This window comes from Nothoprocta perdicaria, unplaced genomic scaffold (assembly GCF_003342845.1).
Source record: "Nothoprocta perdicaria isolate Ctin4 unplaced genomic scaffold, notPer1 scaffold_257, whole genome shotgun sequence".
Lineage (NCBI taxonomy): Eukaryota > Metazoa > Chordata > Aves > Tinamiformes > Tinamidae > Nothoprocta > Nothoprocta perdicaria.
In genome coordinates, this window is record NW_020455485.1 from 1 (window position 1) to 25,527 (window position 25,527).

At 40.8% G+C, this 25,527-nt stretch overlaps 1 protein-coding gene across 1 annotated transcript; it reads right to left on the bottom strand.

Annotated features, from left to right (window-relative positions):
• Positions 1-337: 337 nt before the first annotated feature.
• COG3 (component of oligomeric golgi complex 3) lies at positions 338-25,195 on the bottom strand. Its single transcript, XM_026040440.1, has 20 exons — positions 25,064-25,195; positions 22,886-23,032; positions 22,314-22,375; positions 20,154-20,319; positions 18,874-18,948; positions 18,661-18,753; positions 18,237-18,362; positions 16,310-16,390; positions 16,087-16,130; positions 15,751-15,877; positions 15,121-15,212; positions 14,020-14,159; positions 12,948-13,108; positions 10,682-10,787; positions 8,547-8,671; positions 7,256-7,345; positions 5,255-5,375; positions 2,830-2,918; positions 2,595-2,729; positions 338-1,339 (listed from the first exon to the last, which is right to left on the bottom strand). Exons 1-20 carry the CDS (start codon positions 25,193-25,195, stop codon positions 1,211-1,213), a joined length of 2,241 nt encoding a protein of 746 aa, XP_025896225.1. The 3' UTR covers positions 338-1,210.
• Between the last annotated feature and the right edge of the window lie 332 nt (positions 25,196-25,527).

The window sequence follows — 25,527 nt, forward strand, 5'->3', positions numbered from 1 at the left end:
AGCTTCACAGTAGTCTCAAGGCCTCTACAGATCATAAACAGGCTGTGAATCTTTCCTCCTCTTATACACTCAGACAAGCTCGTGTTGCTTTACTGCTGAGTATTTTAATGCTTTTACAAGATCTTTCCTCAAAGAACAGGACAAATATATATTTCATAGCTTTAAATTCCCAAAGTTAACATATTACATTTTCTTCCTCATTTCTACAGTATCTAAATTTCATTCCTCCTACTCCCGCTTTCCAGACAAATGGCCCCAAGAAACACCACGAGCTCCGCTTACATCTGCTTCTACACACGTAATTATCTCCAAAGAAATGTTAAAAATACTCAGGAACAAGCCAGAAATAAGCAGGAGCCCAAGTGAGCCCTTGGGATCGTGTGAACCACGGAGCAGCACTGAATTATGAATGAATGTGGCTGGCTTTGCATTTTAAGAACGTGACACAACAGAAGGCTCCAATGAAGTAGCATAATAAGATTTCTCAGTGCCATGTGTCAGCATAACTTTGTAACATGAACAGTAAAACAATCCAGGAACATCTCAACTCGGCCACAGAACCAAATCTCCTATGGAACATTTGCATTTGATTTCTTAGGAAGAGGGAAGCAAAGCTGCATTTGAGACAGTCACTGAAAAACTGAAGAGGAAATGGTCACCGAATGTACCGACAATATTCACTGTTCACTCACTTTTTCCTATCAAAGCAGAAGATTTATCTTAATGTGATCACGTAATATCCTAAGTACATTATGTATTCAGTTATGGAAATGCTGTTTTCATGCAAGTACAGGCCCAGCCTGAGAAATGCTGAAGTCATTCATCTTCCCCACCAACTAAGTGCACACTCTGGAGTTCGCCAGATTTCATTCCGAGGAATCTTAGGGCATTTTAACTAGAATGCAGGTCAAAACATAACCCAAGACTTTCAAGAAAAAGATAATGCTTAGGTGTCAGTTATAGGTTTTTAGTTCTTACTCTGAAATTTCCACATCTCATTGTCAAAATCCACCCTAACATGCCCAACTTTTCAGATTACCGGCTTTTTTTTCAGAAGTCATGCACTGAAGTGACATTCTGAAATAATCCATCTCTATATAATGCAGCTCATGCCACTCTATCAAAAATGATGAGTGGAAGAGGTCTTTTTTTTTTCTTCCACTTCAGAAGAAGTTTTCAAGTCTCAAAAGAGTAAATGAGTGGGGCTTTATCAACACACAAGCATCCTGGAGGTAACAGAGGAAGGCAAAACACAGCAAATACCTGGTTGTGCCCACGGCTGCTGGGACAGGCTGTATTTGGGACCTCCTTGAGTGGCCATTGTTTTTAAAGCAGACACCTAAAACAATCACAATCAACAAACACAATCAACATTTATTAATTTGGGTTGAAATCACAACAAAAAGACCCAGTAAAAACTGTAAAAGCCTCTCAGACACTGCAGTTTATCTTACTGAATCCCCGCCTGCTTTCTCGTTTCTAAGACTTGGCTTAAGAATAAAGAGGGGAAGGTGCTTGACAGAAACGCAATTCAAAACCCATCACGAAACCCATCAAAACCCATTCTTCAAAGTAAATTCAAAATTGGTTCAAATTTACAAAGACAGACATGTGGGGAAACCTCAATAGGGATTTATAGTCAAGAAGCTTGGTTAAACTACCCAAATTCTCAATAAATCAAATGAAGATGATCTGGGCAGCTCTATCAAACCCCCCAGTTACTCATCTATATTTTAAGCATCTTAATGGCTCCTCACTCCAGTGCTACAGGGATCAGCAAAATTAACCCTGAATCTTCTGAATTCCCACAGGTCAGCAGCTGGCTTGTTTCTGGCACCCATGCAACACCACAGCCCCAACTGCTGAGATATCAAGCTACAAACCCACTTCTACTCAGTGCACAGTATCCACAACACACTTCTCATTTTCCAGAAAAGATCCTGCTGTGCTATTCTCTCCAGATGTCCAGGAATCCTAAATTCTAGAGCAGGTTCTAGGAACAAGCCTATTGGAGCCCGATGCTTTTTTGTTCCTGGTCCCTACAGCACGTGATCTTTCCAGCCACGTCTCATCAGTAACTTCTGTTACAAACTGGAGGTAGGAGGAAAGTCCTGTCCATCTCACTGCTCTGAGGCTGACTGAACACTGACAGGCAAATGCAACAACAGTCCAGCTCTAAAATCTTCCTTAAAAGCTGCATGACCTGAGACTGTTTTTGGAGACTTATAAACTCAGCAATAGGACAGAAGTCTTCCTGCAAACAGGAAAGCTTCTGTCAAATTTCACAGACATCTTTCATTGAGTTGAAAAGTTCTTAATGAAGGAGAATAAAGATTCACTGAAAACAAACAAACTGTGATTCATTCCTTTATTCCTTTAGTCTCAAAAAGGCCTGGACAATTCTCATTGAAACTTCCAGGGGATCATGATCTTACAATGGGAAACTTTCAAGGGATCATGATCTTACAATGAGAAATGTGATCACCTTCAGCTAGCCAGAGAGCACCAGCACACTCTTGTATCCAATTTAAGAACTAACTCCCCAGACTGACCAGTTCTTCAGTTAGGTGAATAAGCACAGAGCAGCTTTGTACCTTTGTCATGAACTCCTCCAGCTGTTCTATGAACTGTTTGGTCTGCTGCTGAATAAACTGCTCGCAAGCTGATTTCAGGTGACGATCTACGTCTTTTTTAGAGTCAATATAATGTTCTCTGATTTCTGGAGTACCCTTGAACAGAAGACAACAATTCTCTCCTTTTTATTTGCCAGAGATCACCACCCACTTAAACAACGAGTTTTTTCTTATGCAGTTAAAGACCTCATGTTACCTCCAGTAAGAACTGGATCAAGGCGTTGTTGCTGTTTAGCCTGAAGAATCTTGACACTGTCTTTGGGTTGAGGATTTTAAATGCTGCATCTGTGGAACAAAATCACTCACATTGTAAGTAGATGTGATTCAGCTAAAGGAACCTAAAATATTAATCACTCATTTATTCATTTAAATGGGACAGCAAGATCACCTCTAAAAACATGAGGGATGACACTGCTGCTAGGTGCACATGCACAGAAAGGCACAGACACTCATGCAGTTTGATCCAGGTGTACATCATCCTGGAGACAGCAAACCCAGCTCCAGTGGTTGTACAATCGTTTAAGGTAAATACTTAAAGTAACAGCTAACTAAATCATACTAAAGTACTATTAATATAGTGATATTAATACTAAAGTAACAGCTGACTGCTACCAGCTGAAATGCTACCAGCGGGAAATTCTGCAAAACCTTTTCATTTGTAACTCTACTTAAAAGTGAAAAAAAAAATCACTAAAGTAACAAACTCAGCAGCCTAGGGAAGGCAGAATTTGGCCCATGTGGCCTTGGAATACCAAACATGATTGCACAAAATCACTTAGAATTGGCACCATCTTCCTGTGCAGTTCATTTCTGTAGTTAGGACTAAGCAACAAAACGTTGCTTCTGGTCTCTGCAGACATCTCAGGAAGGAAAAGCAGTGGTGACTGCAACTAGCACAAGATACTCAAACTATTCCTGTGTGTCAGAAGCACATCATTAACCTTAAATCTAATCAAAGTGGGGGAAAAATATCAATAGTTATCAATACATTTTCAGCTGTGCTTTCAGTAATGCCTGTGACCCCAGTATCTTTCATTTGTCCTCCTACATCTCAAACTTTTTAAAATTTTATTTTAGAAGTAGTTCTCAGCCCCTGTTGCTGTGTAAAACCAAGGGAAGTGACATAGATACATGCCTTAAGAGAGTGCTGCCAAAGGCATTAAACAAAGAGCAAATACCGGGCACGTAGGCTTGGCACTAACCTAAGAGTCTATGGAGTTACAGGAGAGAGTAGAGGAAGATTCATTTCCTTCTCTGACTTAATTCCCAGATATTTCACCAATTCCAAAAAGAGTCTAAGTTCCCAATAAGGTGCCTAAGAGCTAATGAGTGTGAAAACCTCTCCCCACTATGTCTTTCAATTATAATACCTTAGTATTGTCATATTAAATTTTTTTTTTTTATTTCTTTGGAAGCTTGATGTCTACATTAAGGAATGTCCCTTTATCTATGAATCCCAAGTTATACCTATATGCAGAAAACTTGACTACAAGACAGTAAAACTCCTATCAGTCATGTTATTTTGCTTCCACAACTCAACACAAATATGAAGTCTTTAAAGCCCTACTGGCTTAAGCTAGACTACATTAAGCACAGCTTACATCTTTCTCAATCCCCATACTTAGCACAAAGTGTTTTCCATTACTTACCACCATCAGCAGCAAAACCCTGGCTGGCACAAAAATTTATTCAATTAAATAGAGAACAAACTTGTATGTCAGCCAGGAAAAGACACCAAAAGGACTTATTTACCCTTCAACCTCCAGGCAACTAGAAACTACTCAACAGGTAGGAGGTTTCATTGATGTTCAAATGCAATAGAGGAAATGGTTAGTGTAAGAATTTCTCAGTTCAAGGTTAAAACAGCAGCACAGCAGATAGCAGGTAAGAAAAGTTACTTCTTCAGCTTTCTCTTCTGGAAAGAAAGTAAAACCTGACAAGTTTCTGATTATTTTCCCTTTATATTTATAGACTTAAGGATTCCTCAACCTTTCAACTTTTCCACAAGAATTCTTTTCCCCGTGCATTCCACAAAGCAAGCAGAGTACAGTTTTAGAAGCCAGGCCATCATTCTTTATTTTCTCTTCCTAAAGAGGCATGCTTACTTCATAAAAATATTCAGTAAGGCTGCTTAATACATTTGCAACAAAAGAGCCCCTCTCCTAAACCAAAACTCACAGAAATTTTTGATTTATTCTATGCGAGTCAACTATAAATTTTTAAATTAACCAGCAGCAATAAAAGCTTTTCTCTTAAAAGGTCAGCAAAATGGAGAGACATCTCTGTGAAATGGAAATGTAAGGATTACTTGGCTTTTTTTTTTTAAAAAGAAGATTGCAAACACAAGTTAGCTCAGCAGCAGAAAGCGCAGGCAAATGCATTTCACTCACAAAGCAAGGAACTCATTAGAACCATCCTGAATTGCCCTTATACAGGTGCTTATTTTGTTGGGTTTTTTTTTTTTGGATTCCTTTTTCTTCAGAAAAGGCAAGACTAAAGCAAGAGATTAGAGCAAGCCCACAGGGTCATTGCAGGTGAACATAAAACAAACCCACAACTTCTGCTAGCACATTCAGGGAGGACAACCCCATCCCATCCTGCTGCCAGCAACTGTTCAGTACCTCTAGTTTTCTTAAGGTCCAGGGAAATTTCCTTAATGGTGAATTCAGTGTGGAAAGGAGCAATTTGTTCGCGAAGAATCAAAAGGTGTTTTATTAAGAAAAGTTGTCCATCCACCTGGGTCTACAGCAGAAGAAAAAGAACATGCATCACATCTTTAAAAAACATTAAATGAACAGCACAGTCTCAATCCCTCCACTTTTATCGGGTGCTTACTCTAACAAAATTGATTGCAAAAGCCTTACAAGTTTTTCCCATTAGTCTGCAACACCATTAACTGCACCCTGGGACCAACGAGCCCCACTTTGGGACTACTCCTAATAGACTGTTCTACTGAAGCAGATTGTATTCATGCTCCTTAGAAGAACTAAATTATACAGCAGTATTAGCAAGTCTACTTTATACATAGGTTTGAGAGATTATTTGAGATACAGCCTAATTCCTCATAACTTGGTTGCTTTGTATAAATATTTCTTGTATGTCACAACTTACAGTGGAAAATCAGGATAACTAATCAAGGTGACTGCAGAAACATTAACTGTACTATTGTGCAAAGGTCTTACAAGGCACTTCTCTCATATCTTTAAATATAAAGCTTAGTTAATCTCTAAACAGTATAGCAGAGACACACAGAATAAAGCAGGGCTAAGTTTTCACCACTGTCACAATCAGTTCTGGTTATTTCAGCTCTGTGGTTTATGCTGCATGCAGCTTTGCACCTTTAAAGTTCACAGCTTGCTGAGGTAAATGGAGCAGGATTCACAAACACTTATTTGCTTTGCAGGAGAACTTTTCCTGACATAATGTTACAACAGTAAAGTGATTAATTTTCAATCTACAGCTTTAATAAATAAGAGCGCTACTAAAAATAAATGGTGAAAGGCTTTTGAGTGCTCTTTTGTTCATTTTTAATTTTTACATGTGTGATTTCACTCACTAACATCAAATTGTGTCGAGAGCAAAGGGGCACAGACCCCAGTCTTGTGTCAACCAAGACAGAGCCCATTGCTGGGCCAGTTTCAGCCTTCACAGTCAAAAGCAACCTGATGTTCAGTGCTGCAATGGATAATTCTCTTTGGAGCTCTGGATTCCATATGACGGGGGCAACTGCTCAAGTTTTAAAGGAAATGTTTAGATTTTTCTTTAAATGATGATTTATCACATTATAAAAGGATTTTTGTAATCCTTTATTTAAATCCAGATTATTTAAAAGGACACAGTCAGAAGAAATAACACTTCAAAGCAATTTTTCACTTCTAATGGCATCTAGAACTTTTTTCCTCTACTAAGTATTTACTGTTTATATAAAAATCACCAAACTTAGCCTAATAAACCCGTTTTTTGGCTGCCAAGAATTAGCAAATTAGTGTTTTTATTAAAGAAACCACAACAGGAAAAAAGGGTAATTAAAAAAAAAAGGGTTTAATCTAATTAAAGTTACATTAAAGTTACGTTTCAGGTTCAAATAACTTCATGAAACTGCTTCAAACTCTGAGGAACAGATCAGAGGAAACCTTTTGATTTCACAGAGATCTAATCAATGAAAATTTTAAAAAATCTCCTCATCATATAATTGAAAACTAAATGTATAGAAATATTCATATAAAAATATGTATATATATAAGAAAAAGGGGTAACAAGCAATGACAATAAAGAAATACCAGGAGCAGAGATTTCTCTCAGAATTTCTCTTTAAGCATCACTTGCCTGAATTCTTGTTGGCAGCCTGTAAGCATGAGCTGCAATTCTGCTTTTCAGACGGGCTTATGTAGGAACTTCTATCTTGGTTTTATAATATCTTATTGTAACTAAGAGCTAGCAACTCCTTCAGAACGCTGGGGACAGAGCAATGCACTTTAGGAGTGATTTCAATAGAATTTAAAATAAAAAAACACTGAAATCGAATAGCTTTTGGTGTGTATATATATAGGAAATAGGAAATTTCATATATATATATATGTAGGAAATAAGGACAATCCCGTACGCAAAGCCCACACTCTGACCTTGTTCTTGCTGATGGCATCGGCGGCTCCGAGCAGCGAGTGGATGCAGGCAGACAGAGCCTCTTGCGACAGCCCCTGAAACACGGCCCTCTGCAGGGAGCAAAACAGACCCAAAAAAGGGGTTTGCAAAGCACGAGGAGACCCCAGCACACTGCCTCGTGCAGCCCGGGCTCCCAGCACCCCAAAGCTACGGACCCACTTGCCAAGAACACACAGTGAAGCAGGGAGGAAATATAACGTTTGCTCGGGCTCCCTGTGAGCTGGATGCAGGCAGGCACCTACCAAGCCCTATGTCATGATCATCACTCCAAATATTCACTCACCTTAACAAGGCTCGTGTATTAAGTAACCAGGTACCAGCATTTTCTAGTTTGCTTTTTAGCAGATAATACTGTGGCAACAGTTCACATAACGCCTCAAAAATATCTGTAATGCATTAATGGATTTAACACAGGAAAACAAAAAGTATTTGCAGCAAGTTTGTCAGAGGCTTGCTAGTCTTTTATGCTGGTAGATGACAAACTAAATCTGATTTTAAAGGGGAAAGTCAAAATAGGATGAAGCAAACACTACATCTGTTTATGTTTGATGTGCAGGTGAAAACTGGATAATGTGAACAGCTGCTTACCATCTATGTATCAGTTTCCTATATTTTTAAGCCTGTAATAACATGCCACAAAGTACTGAAGACCTCTCGAAAACACAGAAATAGTCATTATTTTTAATTCCAGAAACATCACCTTGTGTGATGGCCTGCAAAGCACAGAGCAAGCAGCAGCACGCTGAGACACTGGGTTCAGCAGCAAGTTTTCTCTGTAATGACCTAGAATTTTCTACTTTCTTCTGCCTCATTCTCTGAATCCACCATGACAAGCATCAGAAACTGAATTATCTGTATAATAACTAATACTTTATAAACCAGAGTCTTCTCTCCAACTCTACAGACACAAATTTGTCTTGGAAATCATGACCTGTGTTGGGCAGTTTAGTTGGTTTACATAACAACACCTGCAAAAAGACTAACAAGAAATAGCAGGGACAAGGAAATATCCATTATTCATTTCACAGAATCACAGACTGGTTGAGGTTGGAAGGGACCTCTAGGGATCATCCAGTCCAACCCCCTGCTCCAGCAGGGACACCCAGAGCACAGGGCAGCATCCAGGCGGGTTTGGGAGACCTCCAGAGGAGGAGACTCCAATTTACTCTAACTTAGCTTAAAATATTTAAAACTGGTACTAGATGCTTCACAACTTCCCTTGAAACACTAGACAAAGAAATGTTTGCGTACATCTATGCATCTGTAGAGCTTGGAGAGACACACCAGAGTCCTTCTGACAGTAGGATACCACATCCCATGCAGATCTGCTGGTGAAATCGTCGTCTGGTGCCTGGGATTGAGAGATTCTGCTGAACCTGTGTAAAAGTAAAACACACACGTGAAAAACCTATCCCATCTGTCCTATCCAAACCTATCCATCAGCCCTTCCAAGTGAAGGAGGCTGCAACATGGACTGCACTTTATATTGATCCCTACAGCAATATCACATGTATTATTGCACAAAAATTACTCAGCTTTTTCCTTCTCTGCAGGGCAGAACAAGATTCTGTGGAAGACAGGAATTTGCTTTCAGGAAATGTGCAGCCTTACTCTTTTCTAATGAATTAGTTTTACACGGCTGTCTCCAGTGACCCTCACCTACTTAAGCCCAGAAGCTGCAAATTGTCAGACAAACAATTACCGATGAAAGGTGTACAGGAGAAAGGGATATCCCCAGGGAACTGTGGAAGAGGCTCAGGAAAAAGAACAAATATAAAACGAAAAAAAAAAGAAAGAAACTCAGCCATTCCATCAATTTTACTTTCTCATACTTTTCTTTTTGCTGTGGCTGATCTTAGAACTGCAGAGGTGCACAGTTTAGGCATCATAGGGCAGAAATGATTCAAAAGTAAAATGATTCAGACATGGAGTTTTCAGTAAGTATTTAAAAAACATCCCAGCTCCTGGACAACTTTATAACATCCCTGTATGCTCAAAATGGATTTTTCCAGAAGACAACAGATAGATACCTTGTACTATTCTCATTTTCCCCTTAGATGCTGGGAAATGGCTAAGCCAATAGCATGATAACCTTGATCTCAATGTGCAACCACTCAAAAAAGTTTTACCTCTTGATGGAGTAAGTGCTTATGAGTTGATTATGTGATGTGGGAGTTGTCTAAAAATAATCCTGCAGCATCTTTTCCTGTTTTTCAATTAAGAAAAAATGTCAGAGTAATTGAAGGTCTGTCAGACCTTGGGTTTTCTGCCTGAATTTCCTAAGCTACTTACTAGGCACTTCAGTAACTTCTGCAGGGACTGAAAAGGGAGAGGCAGACACCCCTGAGGGGTGACCGACCCCAGTGGTCTGGGGCATGTGGAAATGGGATGCAGGATATTTAAGGAAAAATTTCGTAATGGTGAGGGTCACAGAGCCCTGGCACAGGCTGCCCAGGGAGGCTGTGGAGTCTCCTTCCCTGGAGATCTTCCAAACCCGCCTGGATGCCACCCTGTGTCCCGTGCTCTGGGTGTCCCTGCTGGAGCAGGGGGCTGGACTAGATGATCTCTAGAGGTCCCTTCCAACCTTAACCCGTCTGTGATTCTCCGATACCAGAGAGGTCCCTCCCTTATCCTGGAGGTTGGTGGGGCCTGTGGGACTTGTTACCTGCCTCAGGCTGGGCATGCAGTGGATGAGCCCTGCTCTTCACAGGGTTTGCCTGCTCTAACTAGAGGCACCAACAAGATCTGTGCCCGCCTTGCAGGCCAGAAGAAAGAGCAGGTAATGAAAAGGAATATCAGAACCAGCTGAAACAGAGCCAAGAAAGATGCTGCTGGGAAACACCACCATTCTGACAGGGGACAAAATAAAGGGTGATACTCCTTGTGGGTCTTAGCCATAAACTCCTAGGGTTGTAACACACAGTGACTGACACTAAAAGAACCAAAACTTGATGAAAATTGCTCCCAGTTCACTGTAATCTACTGGCCCATGGGCCACATATTTAAAAAGTCAAGGACTGTGTTTTGAGTTATTGCAAAAGCATGTAAAACTACTACATAGAAATACATTCTAAGGACAAAGTCATTTCTCCAAATAAAGGCCCAGACAAAAACTTCTGAATACCCAAAGTATTCATTTAAAAAATGGATTTTGTTAAATATAACAAGAGCCACACAAAAATATAAAATTAATTTGCTCTTCATTCCAAAAAGCCAGGAAGCCCTAGATAAATTTCACCTCTCAAAATCTCCTCTGAAGTTCTATAGAAAATGAACCCCTTAAGATGCATGCAAATTTCTCACTGATAAGTCAAGTTCATCCTCACTTGCCATGAGCTGTATGCATTAATTTGTCAGTGTGATAGGCAATATATTTCAAGGCATACCAGATTTAGCCAGGCTGCAGGACTCTGGATCTTCTAGCCGGACATCTGAAAATGAAGCCTCAGATGACAGTTTCTTCTGTTCATCTTTCAAGCTCTGTGCAATTTGCTGCAAAAGAAGAAAACTGGTTTTTTTGTTTGTTTGCTTGTTTTTGAAGAAGCATTACACTTCTGTTTATAATTAAAAAAGTACTAACAGAAGTCTGCTATACTCAGATCTCAAAAATTGAGATCTAACAGAGATATCAAAGCAGAGCAAAGACAGCTTCTAAAACAGCAGCAGAAACACGTTAATATCAATTTAAGACCTGGAAGCATTATACAGATCTGCATAAAATGCAATACTTTCCATTTTATCCCTTTTTACTGATCCGTAAAGAATAACCAGACAAGCACCTAGAACCAGAAGCTCAGACCTGGGGACCCAATTCAACATTTGGATTCAACCATTGCATATAGATAACCTCTGTGACGGCTTTATTACTATAAATACTATGTGCAGACAGTCCTGAAGTGCTCTCTCATTTACTCCCCATGGGAGTTCAACAAAAAGCTTTCTAAACAGTACTTAACATTTTTACATTTCGCCCTTATTGGTCTGCTTCAAAGCAACTACATAGAGCAAGAATGAGGAAAGAATTGCATTAACATTTGAGCAGAGCAGCGTAAGAAATGCCTCTGCCCTCTGCTTTCAGCATTTTAATAATTCAGTTATGCAGAGAAAAGGTCTCTAAATATAAAAGTTTGGAGGTTAAAAAGCAGTCATGCAGCAAAATGAATCACAGACCAGGTAAAAAAGAAAGAAAAATAAAGGAGTCTTAGGAGGACATACAAAAACCAGCATATTTCTCTCACTGGAATGAATGGTAAAACTCATTTCCTTTTTCTCCCTAGGAGTGTGGACATAGAACCCTAATCAGAAAACAAGGCCTGATGTAGACTAGGATGCTGCCCTGCTTGTCTATACAAGCATCACTAACATGATAAAATTCTCACTGTTTTTTATTTCTCCAGTTATATTGATGCAATAATAATAATAATCAAAACAACCCACCCTGCAGTCCTAGAAGTTTTAAGAATATAGCTTTTGATCTTCATCTATCATTGACAGAGAGATGACATTATCTGTCTATTCTGTGGTGGACTTCTTGATTACTTGCTGTTGCTTTAAGAATTTTCATTTGTCATTAAACTTTCATAAAAAAAAATTATGGATTCCATAAAACTCACTAGCTTAGAGATTATGTGCTTTCCTAAAAACCTATGAATTTCATTTACAAACACCAAAACATAAATTGGAACATAGTAACAGTTCTCTAAGTTTATAAAGATGAGATTTTAGCAATGTGAACTCGCTGCTGAGGAAGCTCTCCCAAGGCTTGTCAGGGTAGGAGTCAGAATTGCAAACAATAAGATACAGTTACATAAAGGCAATTTCTTCAAGACCACAGGCAACGCATAAAACAAGCTTTCCTATAAAACAAGTTTTATAGGAACAAGTTTTATATTGTTCCTAAAACAAGTTTTATAGGAAAGATACGCTGATTCTGAAATCTCTTTTTATGAAATGAATAACAACAGTTGCTGTTCTGGAGGATTTTTATTACATCTAATCCCTTTCATGTAACACTAGCTTTCAGCTGCTTAGCAAATGCAGTTTGCTCTGGTCAGAAACTAAAGATCTTTATTGACCACTGCTTTAATTCTGCCAGTAGTTTCTTTCTAAAATCTTTTATTGTTCTAGTTTTCACCATGTAAAATTAATATAATTGTTTGATTCTTTTCAAAAGGAACAAAAATTCAGAGGGCTTAGACTGACCACTAAAATGGCACTGTCTGTGCACAGAGGGCTTACCAACACTCCCTGACCAGTAATTCTGAACACACACCTGTAGCACAGTTATAAAAGTCTCTCTCTTATATATATATATAAATATTTGTATCCTGCAATAGTTACTACTCATGGAAGTAAATAAAAAATATATTATAGTGAGAGATAAATTCATGAAATGTGAAAACTATGGCCAGCTTGGCAGAGCTGGATGTAAAGTGTCCTTTGACACTGAGCGTGAGTCATAATTTAAATTCAGCAGATGTCACTGTGATGGTGGCAGTAATTCTACACGCAGATAAAAACTGGGGGAAAAAAAACAGCAGAAAAAAATCCACACATGTGCAGTGCACTATATGCTCTACTATATGCCTGTTTATGCTATCTATATTAAAAAAAGAAAGAAAAAAAAACAAGGAAAACAAGATGATATGATACCTCCATCATTTCCAACTTGTCAGGATATGCAAGGTCCCCCGGAGCAGGCTTGTAGCCTATGATATCAGTCTGAATGTAAATGTGTGTCCTGTAGACAAGACGCTCTTGAACATCCTCTAACATCTGCTTGACACCAGCAGCAAAAGCACCCAGTTGCTCAGCTGGAAAAAATAAGAAAACCAGAATTCATTAATGTCACTCCAAAAATAAATTTAGGGATGTAAAGGTTTCAGTAGCTCATACAGAACTGCCACAAAAGTGATCTGCTGCAGAAGTCAGAACATTTCTGCAACAGCAGCAAACAAAAAACGCACTTGCGACGCATCAGGAACTACAGAACTTCATTTTGCAGTCACGTCAGATCTCAAGCTTTCAGATTCAGGAAATTCAATTTCAAACTGAAAACCTCAGCCAGAACATTACGTATTTTGATTATTTGAAGGACTTATCAGAACTAGCAGCATAAGAGCAGCATTTCTACCTATACGCTTCTTTGTTTTCAGCCTACCCAGTGTTGTTAGGGTGCCTGTCAAGAGCTGGCAGTCAAACTCATCTATGTATCCCAAAAGAGATGGTGACCCAAAGCAGCTCAAGTCCAGCTTCAGAAATATTATATCAGCCTAAACTTAAGGAGTAGAAAGTGTCTCCTTAAGATGAGCCTAAAGACCATGCTACACCTTCTTCTTCATTCCCAAGAGTGCTACAATTGCACTCCAGGCAAATGAACAATTCATGATACTTCAAAAGATGCAGAGATGAGGTCTCTGCTGTAGGCACCAGCTATCAAGTATGAATTACTTTACATAAAGCTAAAACATAATCCTTGAAAATACAGACCTTTCTACTATAAACAGAGAAACAACTTAATGCAAATAAACTTAACATCATTGAGATGTTTAAGGTATTAAAAGGTATTGTATTTTTAATACAAGGTATTAAAAGGTATTGTATTTTTAATACAAAACAAAGAAGCACAAAAAAATTCAGAGAGTTTGCCTATGTGATTCAGTAACACTTTTTATCACCAACTAGGAAGACGGTTTAAAGCCATCAGAGTCCACCTATGAGTTACCATTGTTCTGTACGTGATCTTCAAGCATCTCATTCTTGAGAATCCCACAGAGTTCAGAGAGAGTCTCCAAGTGAATAACGTGGATGATCATCGGCCTCAGAACATCATACAATGAAAGACACAACTTCTCCAAGAGTTCACTGGGAAGAAAAAGTAAAACACAACCCCGTAAGCCACACTTTCAGGACCTCAAAGAGTCAAACTAAAGTCATATCACAGACATTTATAAAGTGAGGGCAATAAAGCAAAGCAACAGAGTATCATAAAGGTCCTAGAAAACAGTTGTTTAAAAAAAATACCTTCCTGAGAGGTCTTTTACAGAATACCAATTGCTTAAAATTGGGAGGGAGTTTTGAATTCATCAACAAAAAGACACTTGATCTATCACAATGGAAAGATGCTGCAAATTGATTTTCCTGGCTTCTTCATACAGGAATGTGCCTGCTAACCTCCCATCTACATCCCCATTCCCCCCTTGAGCAAAGTCTCATCCACCTCCAAGTATTCAACAGTTTAACAGAACCAGGAACACAGGAAGAGCAGCTCGGTAACCTCCTCGAAGTATTGTCAGCATCTACTGTAGCTATTCCTGGCATTCATCTTCCAACCTAATTCCAGTTATCAAACCAGAGCAGAACACACCAAACATTCCCACTCCCATTCACTTGTTCATTTGTTCATATTCATTTCTTGTTTTAAAGGAAGTTTACGTAAGGATATGGAATACTCTAGGTCATTTTTGTCATTCTGAATGCTCTGTTTACTAGTTATCTATCAGCTGAAATGCTCTCAATATTATCTGAAAGTTTAAATGACCTCCCTGTTTAAACAGGGCAGTATCAAACAATAAATTAAGTACTTGGCACTTTCATTTTTTTAAAAAAAAGTACAATTTGGTGCAGTTTCTATGCTTGAAAAAAGAACCCCAAGATCATCAAAATCTGAAACATAGTAAAAGTAACTTTTTTTTTCTTGCTGTGTCTCAACAGGCACCTACTGCCTGTTCAATACAGGTATATTTGCCATATCACAGTAACTGCTATTATCACAGCACAGTAAATACTAGATGCAGTAAAATAAAAACCAGCATGTACCACCTACTCCAGTTTTGGTGTCGGTTTTGTGAAGAACTCATTGTAAAGCTGGTGTTCATCTTGGCAAACATGGACCATAAAGGCACAACCACTTCGTACCTGTGTTCAGAAAAATACATATGCTTGATTACTACATGTTTTTCCGTGCAATACTACATGATTTTCCCTGCAGCACTACTAAGGGAAGCATTATAGATATTATCACTACAGCTGGAATCAAACTGAAATTCTATGAATTTCAGAATTACTGAGATAAGTATCAAGCTAAGGACTTAAAAGATTTTATTAGTCAAAAAGGAGCTCATTGTGCTTTTTTATGCATTAGGATAAAATTTAGGTAAACACAATTTACGTTTTTGCAAACACCCCTTTGTGAGGTTTATTTCTAAACAGATACAGAAGAACTTTCCACAAAAAAAACCCATCTTTCACAATACTGAAGATGTAATCTTCCAGAAAACACACAACATTACCTGAAAATACTCACAAAAAAATCACGTGATTTTAAGCCATAAACAAAGTTGACACTTCTATAATGATAAGTGTTTGAATTGAACACATGAATTTTGCTGGGAGAGAAACAAAACAAAACAAGAAATACGACAACACACCCAAACAAGACTACTGCTTTTCCTACCAGAGCACAATGATCCCTGTTGTTCTGACTGGTTAATTCTGTGACGGTGCTTGCGATACTTGGACCAAGTAGAAGCTCCCTCTGGTCAAGGTAACACTGATGGATTTCATTGAGAAGCTGTTGATACCTGACCAAAGAAACAAGAAATTACATTAAGAGGAAATTTCCTCTTTCGAATCTACAATTATGTAGACTTGATTTTTTTAAAAAATCAATTTTTAAAACTTTCTATTTATATTTTTTCTTTAACGAAGCACATGTTAGACACGATTTTTTAATAAAATATGAAGACTCAAAAGTTAAAATATTGAAAATAACTTATGTAGACATACTCACTCTGGCATTTTCTCAGATCTTTGCTCTATTTGCTCAATAAGAGTCTACTCAAAAAAAGAGAGAAAACAAAGAATCATCAAATTTCTCTCATCAGTAGAATTAGTTTGGAAAATTCTTTTTTTCATGAACAACTAATATGCACTGATCTTTGCACTCACTAGTAATGAATTCAAAATCCATTTTCATGCATTCCTTATTAGCAACTGGTTACCAGTTTACTTACTCTGACTTTGGGAGCAGCTGCTCTGAATTTTACATAAAACAGCGTGAAGGCATTGTCAGTATTTGGCACAGCTGAAGGATCCTAAAAGGAGAGATTAACAATTCATTAGAAAGGAAAAATGCTGCATTTGGCTTCTAGTTACAACTGACTGAGAAAATTAGGCTCTAAAACAGGAAATGGGTTCTTCACATTTACATTGGCAGCTGCATTACTCTTCCCTGCTTTCCGACCAGAAAGCCAGACGTGTTTCAGAACTTGGATAAAACCAGATGGAAGAACAAAGCCAAAAACTCAAGCAAAGGTCTCAACACCTTCAGTAATTACTAAGCACTTCCAGTAACTACCGAATTCTCTGCTAGAGATAACAGCTTTCCCTGGACCTGCTACATCACCACGTTAAACAGAAAAACAAAACAGTTGAGATGAAATATGGCAGAAATCTCTCTTTTATGCACCAGTCTCAGAGTTGAGAAGCAAGTTGCAAGTGGAGCACCAGGTTTTGAGGCAGTGGCCCCTGCAGCTACTCAACCACCCACTATAGCTACCCCTTAACCTTACTCAGCATACAGAGAAACCACATCACCTCCCTCCCTTTAAACACAGCAAGGACAGAAAAACTCCTGCACCTTCCCACACTCCTCCTTGCATCCTACAGTCCACTTGACCATTCCCTTCTACCAACACGGATCAGAATTCCCAAATGCTCACACGTTAGAAATAATAAAGTCAAGCTAACAAATGCCAACACCTCACCAGCCCCTCTGCAGTCCTCACCAGACTGCTGTTTTCCAATAGGAAATCAAATCACATGACTGCAGCTGACATCTTGCTTGGGTCAGTACTCCAGTTCCAGCAGAAACAAACACTGGATATTTCAATCCAATATGCAAAACCCATGTAGACAGCAAAGGGAGGGTCATCTGCCTCCTACGAGAGCTTTTCTCCTTGCCTTAGCAGCTAGGTAGCAGTTCAAACCCAGAAGTGAGAGGTTTAATTACTTTCTGTAGACATCCTTAGAGATATCCAGCCTCACCCGAACTCAACTCGGCCACAGCAACTCACTGGCATCAAGCCAAGTCCTGCATCTACAGCAGTGAGTTATTATATATATATATATTTTAAAAGTATCAAACAAGAGAAACATTCTGGGCCAATTAACCAACATCTTTAATCAAAGAGTATTTTTTTATCAATCGTTTCTAAGAATGCTAAGAACTCTTTATTTGTATCAGTGCTCAATTTTAGCACTTTTCGTTTTCACTGATTATCCCTCAGGACACTTTGAGTTTAAATAGGCCCAAACACAAAGTATATAATGATTTGTTGGGGAAAAAAAAAATAAAGGAAAGCTAGAAAGAGAACTCACTCTCCTGCTTATTCTCTACTAAGATACTGCAGCATGATTAATAAAGTTTTGAGGAGACCAAAAAAATCCCTACTCCCACTGGAATTAGTGGGAGCCAAGGACCTACCTCTTCCAAAGGGCTCTCAAACATCATTGTTACTATTTTACAACTCACTGAAAGATACTGCCCAAACCTGCAGGAACTTGCCACGCTCTGCACCCAGCACAAACCACTGCATCATCCCAAAGCACTTGCCATCTCATACCAGGAGAGTCCCATTTTGAAACAGTTCTTATCCTACAATTTCCCTGTTTTTGCTTTCATCCTTCAAGCATTCCCTGCAATGCTCCATGTCCCCTGAGCTGCATCTCCAAAACAGAACCCCCACAGAGCCACTTTTTTTTTTTCCTTTTGCACAGCATTTGGCAACACTGTGGTATGGAGGACAGGACTGACTCATTTTCACATGCAATTGCTGACATCTCCCTTCTTCCTCCCTCTTTCCCCCAGAAAAAAAAGAAGAAAACTGTCTGTACTGGAAGAGACATCTGAGAACAGCTCCAGTTCCTGACTTTCCTTACCCTTTTCATTAACTGGCTTGTGAGGTTCTGTAGTGTGTTCACAGTGTATGTCTTCATCAGGTGCATAGCTTTAGAAAGGCATTGCTTAAACTTCGTCAAATATACAGGATAGTCTTTAAAGTTTGGCTGAAAGAAAAGACGTAAAAACTTTAAATATTATCAGCAAAATATTGCTGCAAATTTTATCACAACTTCAGATACCTGTTTACTAGCTAGAAATGCTGTTTTGTACAAACTAAAAGTGGTATTTTGTAAATATCAAGCAGAACAAAAGCATATGCAGTTAAACACGTCAATGGTATATATACCAATACTCTCTGTATTTAACAGAGAGTATGTTACAGGAAAAGAAAAGCAAAAAATGTGAATATATGGTTTCAAAGCAGTATTAAGATTTAACTAAAAGCAATACAGAATTACTTACATGTGAAGAAATATATGCAATACAATCATCGAGCTTAGCCAGCATGGGAATGAATCCTTCACTGTTCACAGACAGCGTAGGGGAGTTCAATTTCTTTGGAAAACAGGACAATCCATCAATTACAAGGAACCAAAACAGCTTACTTTGACATCAAGTTTTAAAGATTGGCATATTTGCACATTTTAAAACTATTAAAAGTGAAATATTACTTACTGTGCTAACATTTTCCAGCTCATTAAAATAAGAAAGTTTTTGCTGGATGTTTTCAGCCAGGTCAACAAGCTCTGACTATTCAAAAACAATAAAAGAGATGATTAGTAACCCAGCAAGCAGTTTATACTTTAAAAATGAAGTCTTCACCCTCCCTCTCCTCAAACTCATGACATAAAAAGTTCTCAGGACACCCATGTTAAGTAGCTCTAAATAACCTGCATCCAAATAAATACAATAAATAAAAGTGTAGATTTTCAGGGACAGTAACTTTGAAGGCTTTGATTTACTCGCAGACCCTGCTTCTCTGTGCACCAGCACAGCCCCCCTGCAAGTGCCCAGCATCCAAAGGGTCACAAACCACGTAGAACAAACAGTGAGGACGGGCCAGAACTGTGGGGACTCTATTTTAGACTGCAGATTATTGTCTTAATAAAAATTCCTCCCAGCCTCCAAAACGAAGGACTTCACAGCCGATTTCAAACATGTAGCTAGTGTTTCTAACACTGACTTAAAAGTTTAAGGCCTTTCTTTTAGTAGCTAACGTGGAAAACTGGTGGTTCTTCCATAAAGATGGACAGTTACTACAGCAGCTGGGGATGAAGGCAGCACATACTAACAACAATTCACTTGTTTCCATTTTCCAAAAAGGCAACTAAAGTATCTTCTCTAGCACCATCCTATTATATTTCTTTCTTTTAAATATACATCTGCTCTGATTCCACTGTGGTTTACAGGCTTATTCCTAACTACTAAGAATGTGATATTTCTATCATTTATTAAGTGTATTTGTATCATCTTTAAAAGGATTCAATAGTTCATGAGTAAAGACAAAGATGACAACAAAGTCCTGTGATTCTCACACACACAGAGAAAAAAATATGAGTGATTTTGAAGCAGGATCTTTTATGATCACAAGCTCTAAAATGCTCAGATTTTGATACATGCTGGATCACGCTTCAAGAAACCTTATGCTACTAACATTTTGAGGCCTAAAAAAGTCATCTTTGTTACACTGCTGTTGGAACAGCTCATGAGGAGAAAGTATCTAGGAGAGATAAGCTGGTAATGTAAAAAATAAACCTTTCTTTCTGAACCAAAAAAACAGCTCAAAGTACTCCCATAAACAATATGAATTACTAATCTCAATACAATTTGCATATGTTGGTATAAATTAGAGAAGTCCTCATTCACTAGGCAGCCTTCTTGATTAAAGTGTAAATCAAAAGGTACTGAACATTTTATGTGGAGAAGCTCCCGGGAACCCTCCCAGCAAAGATTACCTGCTCCTTCAGAAGTTGTTCACAGGCTTCATGTAGTGTTCCTGTCTTTGTGGACACAAAGAGATACTGCTTCTGCAGTGATTCCAGGTGCTGAAGGGCACTATTCACGTCATTCAGGATAGCATCACACTGCTCCTGAAAGCCAGACAAGTAATCCCTCATCTGTCTAGAGAAAGAGAACCAGAAGGTAACAAAGGTCAAATTTCACTTTTTCTATTTGCAGCCTCAGTGGCCTCCAGTGACACCGACAATATCTTTCCCTGAGAGAAACCAATTCCAGGAAAATAAAAGGACCACGTGCATGAAGAGAGCCTGCACAATAAGCAGGCACTTCCTGACCTGCAGAAGTCACAGGGTTTTGAAGCAGCCACTGCAGTAACTCTGCTTCCCTGACATTCCTGATACCAAACCTGCCCAGAGAGAGGCAGGTGCCCTGTAACCAGTTTAGAGATCACTTTGTGCTATCTAACACTGACCACAGCATTGACCACTGCAGGTCACTGCTAACAGCTGAATTCTATCTGCTTTGCTTTCAATAGTTTATAACTTGGTTTCTTCTCCTATACAAGCCTCAATTTTCACTTAGAAATGACTTTTACTTTTCTTAAATAGCTATAATTAACCAGAGGGTTCAAAAGTTATCATTCGGATGGAAAGAGGTTGAAGTGAAACTGAAATCCTTCTGAATTAAGACTCAGTATATAATGTTACCAAGCCTGTCTAAAGCTCAGCGCAGAGACAAGCTCTAAATTCACAGATTCACAGAATATTTAAGGTTGGAAGGGACCTCTAGAGATCATCTAGTCCAACCTTCCTGCTCAAGCAGGCACACCTACAGCATTAAAAGTTTAAATTAAAGTTTAAAAAATGATTGTTAAATATTTGCCAAGCGAACATTTAAATATGAAGTACTATAAATTGAGTTAACTCCTACATGTCAGGTTAAACCACTGTGTTATACCTTGCCATGCACAAAGCAGCGTGTGAAACACAGCTCTGCCTTGTGCAAACCAGTGTACAACAGGCAGAGAATTAACTCATTTTAACTCATCTTACGCCTGTCCCTCTGGCCTCCTGCAGATGATTTCAGATTTGCCATCCTACAAACCAGTCTGCAGCCGTTATACAGCAAAGTATCCACATGCATTACAAATGCCAAGTGGCCTGGTGTCCCTTTTTTAAGGTTGCTCATGATCCAATGAGCAATAGAAGCTTTGGTTGGGGAAATACCATGTATGCAAGCATCAAAACAAGAGGAGAAGAGGCAGACTAGAGCAGAAAAACAGCACAGGGTTTCTTTGTAGCCAAGGGCAAGTTCTTAAGACTGCAAAATATAGGCCAGTTTTCCAAAAAGCCACCAGCAGATTCAGCTGGGCCCCTTGGCCTTGCTCACAGGGGACTCCTGAGGACCCACCCAACACAGCTGCAAAGGCCTCGCTGGCCGAGCGGAGCCGTGCGAGGAACGCCGGGAACGCAGATGGAGCCGGCGCTGGTCTAAACAGTGACAGTGGAAATCACTGTCACCTGCACCCGCCTGCCAGAGTCCCCATCAAAGGAGGCCACGTGGACAGCGGCCGTTGCAAAGGCACAGAATATCCCTACCTCTGCCTTTGCCTACAGCCCAACCCTGTGTCAAAATTAATTTCTGTTTGTCTTAATAAATCATCAGGTAGGTCAGAGAGAAATCTGTGTTCCTTTTAACTGCCCTGTCTCAAGGTCAGCAACCTCCAGGATGGGGGATATAGCTGTGGGAAGGAAATACTTCAGCTGCTCCAATACATTTCACAGAATCACAGACCAGCTGAGGTTGGAAGGGACCTCTAGAGATCATCTAGTCCAACCCCCTGCTCCAGCAGGGACACCCAGAGCACGGGGCACAGGGCGGCATCCAGGCGGGTTTGGGAGATCTCCAGAGAAGGAGACTCCACAGCCTCCCTGGGCAGCCTGTGCCAGGGCTCTGGCACCCTCACAGCAAAGAAGTTCCTCCTCACATGGAGATGGAACTGCCTGTGTTGCAGCTTGTACCCATTACCCCTGGTGCTATCACTGGCCACCACTGAGAAGAGCTTCCTGATGATTTAATTTGAACGTGTGCAAACATCATGCAGTCTCTGAGGTTTACATTGCCAACAGTGAAAGCGAATGAGGAAGAGCATATACCTGTACTTTGCACCTTCATCTTGATCCATCTGCGTCTGCAGTTGGGCAAACCACGAGAAGAACTGAAAGAGATTTTATGCAGTCAACAGCAATAGATCTCACATACAATGAATCAGGAAAAAATAAAATCAGATGTATAAAACAGAAATTTAGAAGATGAACAGCATCATTTCTTTTGCTAAATACAGTGAGATTTAAGAGCTTAATTGCTAAGCAAGAATACTGAAGAATAACTCCACCACTAAGCAAAAATAGGAAAAAACGAATTTCATTTGTTCTTATTTGTGCAGAAACAAGGCTGTCATATTAGGAAAAAAATGTCTATTACAAGCAACATCACACTGTCTTACCATGAGCAACATCTACTGAAGTGATGCCTTACGACTGCACTCAAAAAAGGGAAAGCCTCTCTTCCCTAAAAGCTTCCTCCTTTTTCCCCCCAAGTTTCTTCTTACACCTTGAAGACCGACAAAATAATTTCACTAACCCACCAAAAGCTAAGGAGGAGAGACAGAAACTCCTGCTCTCTCAGAATGGTTAGGGTAGCTCTGCGGGTATCGAGCACCACTCACCTGCTGGGCCGTCTCAATTCTCTCGCCCTCCATGCCCAGCGTGGCAAATCCCTTCAGGAGAACGTCCTCCGTGGAGTCCGGCAGCGCGGCCGTCAGCGCCACGGCGAGCGACGGCGCCGTCAGGCTGCCCAGGTCCTCGATGGGGAGCTGCCCGGGGAAACCCACACACTCAGTTACATTTAGATGGTGTTTTACGCCAGCACGTGTTTGCCCAAAGAACTGAGCCGAGCGCACGGGCACCTGGCACGCTGAAGTGAACATTCACCCAGACAACTGCACTAAAGTATCTGAATACATAAGAATTCACACCTCGTGTAGAACAGGAACCTGCCACTTGTTTGCACTGTGCCACGTCACCACAGCACAGGAGCTGTCACATGTTGCTGCTGGGTATTCAGAAAAGCTCAAGACTTAACCATGCTACAGTTTGTTCAGGATGTTCATGTTCCTTCAAGCATTTCTGAATGAAGAAGTTCAGCTAAAAAAAAAGGCTCTTCCAGAAAGGCTCTGCGGAGTGGGAGCTACGAGCTACATCATTTGTTTTTAAGCAGGAAAAATACAGCGAAAGTAACTTTCAAGTAATCTTGTTTTAATGTAATTAGAAAGGGTTTATTAGTTTATATTGCAAAAGAAATTTCATATTGCAAGAAATCAAATACTGTTACATAATTTTAATTAGCAAAATACTCCTTGGTTCCTTGACAATTAAAGGGAAATTTTCAGCATTGTTGAGAACGTTAGTAACAGAAAACACTTAAACCAAATGATAATAGAAAGAAATCTTTATATCTCCCTAGACAATTACACACTTTGTAAAATATTTGCTTAGTAAAATATTCATTGCCTAAGAATGCTATTCTGCTAAAGAAAGAACGATCAGTATTTCATGTATTTGAGTACCTGACCTATCTTTTTCAGTGTCCTTGTCTACTCCCCCAAAATGTTTCCGGGTGAAAAATAAATGAAGTCAGGATGAAGAATCGCCAGTAAGAACTGTGATTTCAGCCGGATTTCCGGATGCAGAAAATGAGCAGGCAGCACCCTAATGTGAAGCCAAGAACTGGTTGTCTTGGAAAGAGAGAAGCAGAGCTCGTTTTCTTCTGGAAAAGCCGAGTGCTGCCACCCCAATCCACTTCTGTGGGAGCCAAGCCAGGCTGCAGCCCTCAACATTTCCGACATTCCAGCTGTGCTAAGTGTAAACCACAGGGACTGCCCTGTTGCAGAGGTGCTTTAGATCCTTAAGGACGCGCTCCAGCGGCTGAACATCCTCCTAGGGTCACTCTGGGTGCTGCCAGCACTGACACACACAGGGACAAGTGGCCTGCAGCAGAAACTGGAACTCCTGGGGAGCAGGACAGGCTCCGGAACCACACGGATGTGTTTCCAGAAAGAAAGGCTTCACCCTGGCTATTGAAACTCTGAAACAGACCCTGGCATCCACCTTGGTTAACTTTATGGTCTGTAACTTACATCCTGATCCTATTCAAACAGGAAAGCTCTCCTGCAAAGACGCAAGTCACTAAGATATAAGGCATGCTTTCCGAAAGCCAATCCAGTACTTCCCGGAACAAGGAACTAGTGGATCTTCAGCACGCTACTGACAGCTTAACAAGCCTCTTTTTCTTTTGGTAGAATACTTTTTTTTTCTCATTACTGAATATATTCAGAGAGGGGTTTGATGAGAACTGTAAGTAATTAGTAATGTTTCACAACAAGATAGCAGGATATTCGTGGCACTTAAAGGCACTTTGCTATTATCTAGAGGAGCCAAAGGGCAGAGGAAATGCTTAATACAAACGCACACCTCGAGACTGCACTGGGCTGCTTAAACAAAAGCCGCTTTCCCCTCACATTCGGTTACCTCCCCGCTCGTCAAACAGGCGTTTCCCGGCCCGGGGCGCCACAGTGCCGCTATCGGCGTGGCTGCCGACTCGCCAGCGCTTGGCCGCCCCTCGCCGGCAGGCAGGACAGCGGGAGGCCGCATCGGTAACGCAGCAGCTCCCGGCCTCGCGTTAATATTTTATAACCGCGGGGCGACGGAGGATTCATCCGCAGCAACAGCGGCCGGGGAGGCTTCACCCGGGCTGCGCGGGGAACGCGGCGCCGCTCACGGACGGGGACGCGGCTGCGCGGCGGCCCGCGGCCCGGCACCGGGGGTCGCCCTGGCGCCGCGCTCACCTCGGGCGGCACGGGCAGGTCCTCGGCTGCCGCCTTCACGTCGAGCACGGAGCGGCTCTGGCGCTCGCTGAGCGGCGCGGCCGGCTGCGGGCGCCGCTCCCAGCGGCCCAGCCGCTCCGCCGCCTCCGCCATCATGGCGCGGGCGGCGGCCGCACTTCCGGCCGCGTCCAACGGCGCCCGTGGCGCGGGCGCCACGCTGCTTCCGGGGCGGGGCCAGGGGGGCGCCACGGAGGGGGCGGGGCAGCCGCGAGGGCGCCCCCTGGCGGCCGGGAGGGCCTGCGGCTCCCGCTTCCCCCCCCCTGCAACCTCCCGGCCGCCTCTCCCCCTCCCTCCCTCCCTCTATCCCGGTCTTCCACGGCCTCCCTTCCTTCATCTCAAAACGATTCAACGCCAACCACTCAGCGATTTGAGAGAGATGGTACAGAGCTTTAAAACTTTTAATAGGCTCCAATGCAAAAGACACC

Coding starts and splice junctions, on each gene's coding strand:
- COG3 (XM_026040440.1), bottom strand. CDS start 25,195: ATGGCGGAGGCGGCGGAGCGGCTGGGCCGCTGGGAGCGGCGCCCGCAG. Junction 2,919..5,254: donor GGACCTTAAGAAAACTAGAG/GTACTGAACAGT, acceptor TTTGTTCCACAG/ATGCAGCATTTAAAATCCTC. Junction 1,340..2,594: donor TGGAGGAGTTCATGACAAAG/GTACAAAGCTGC, acceptor TGATTGTTTTAG/GTGTCTGCTTTAAAAACAAT.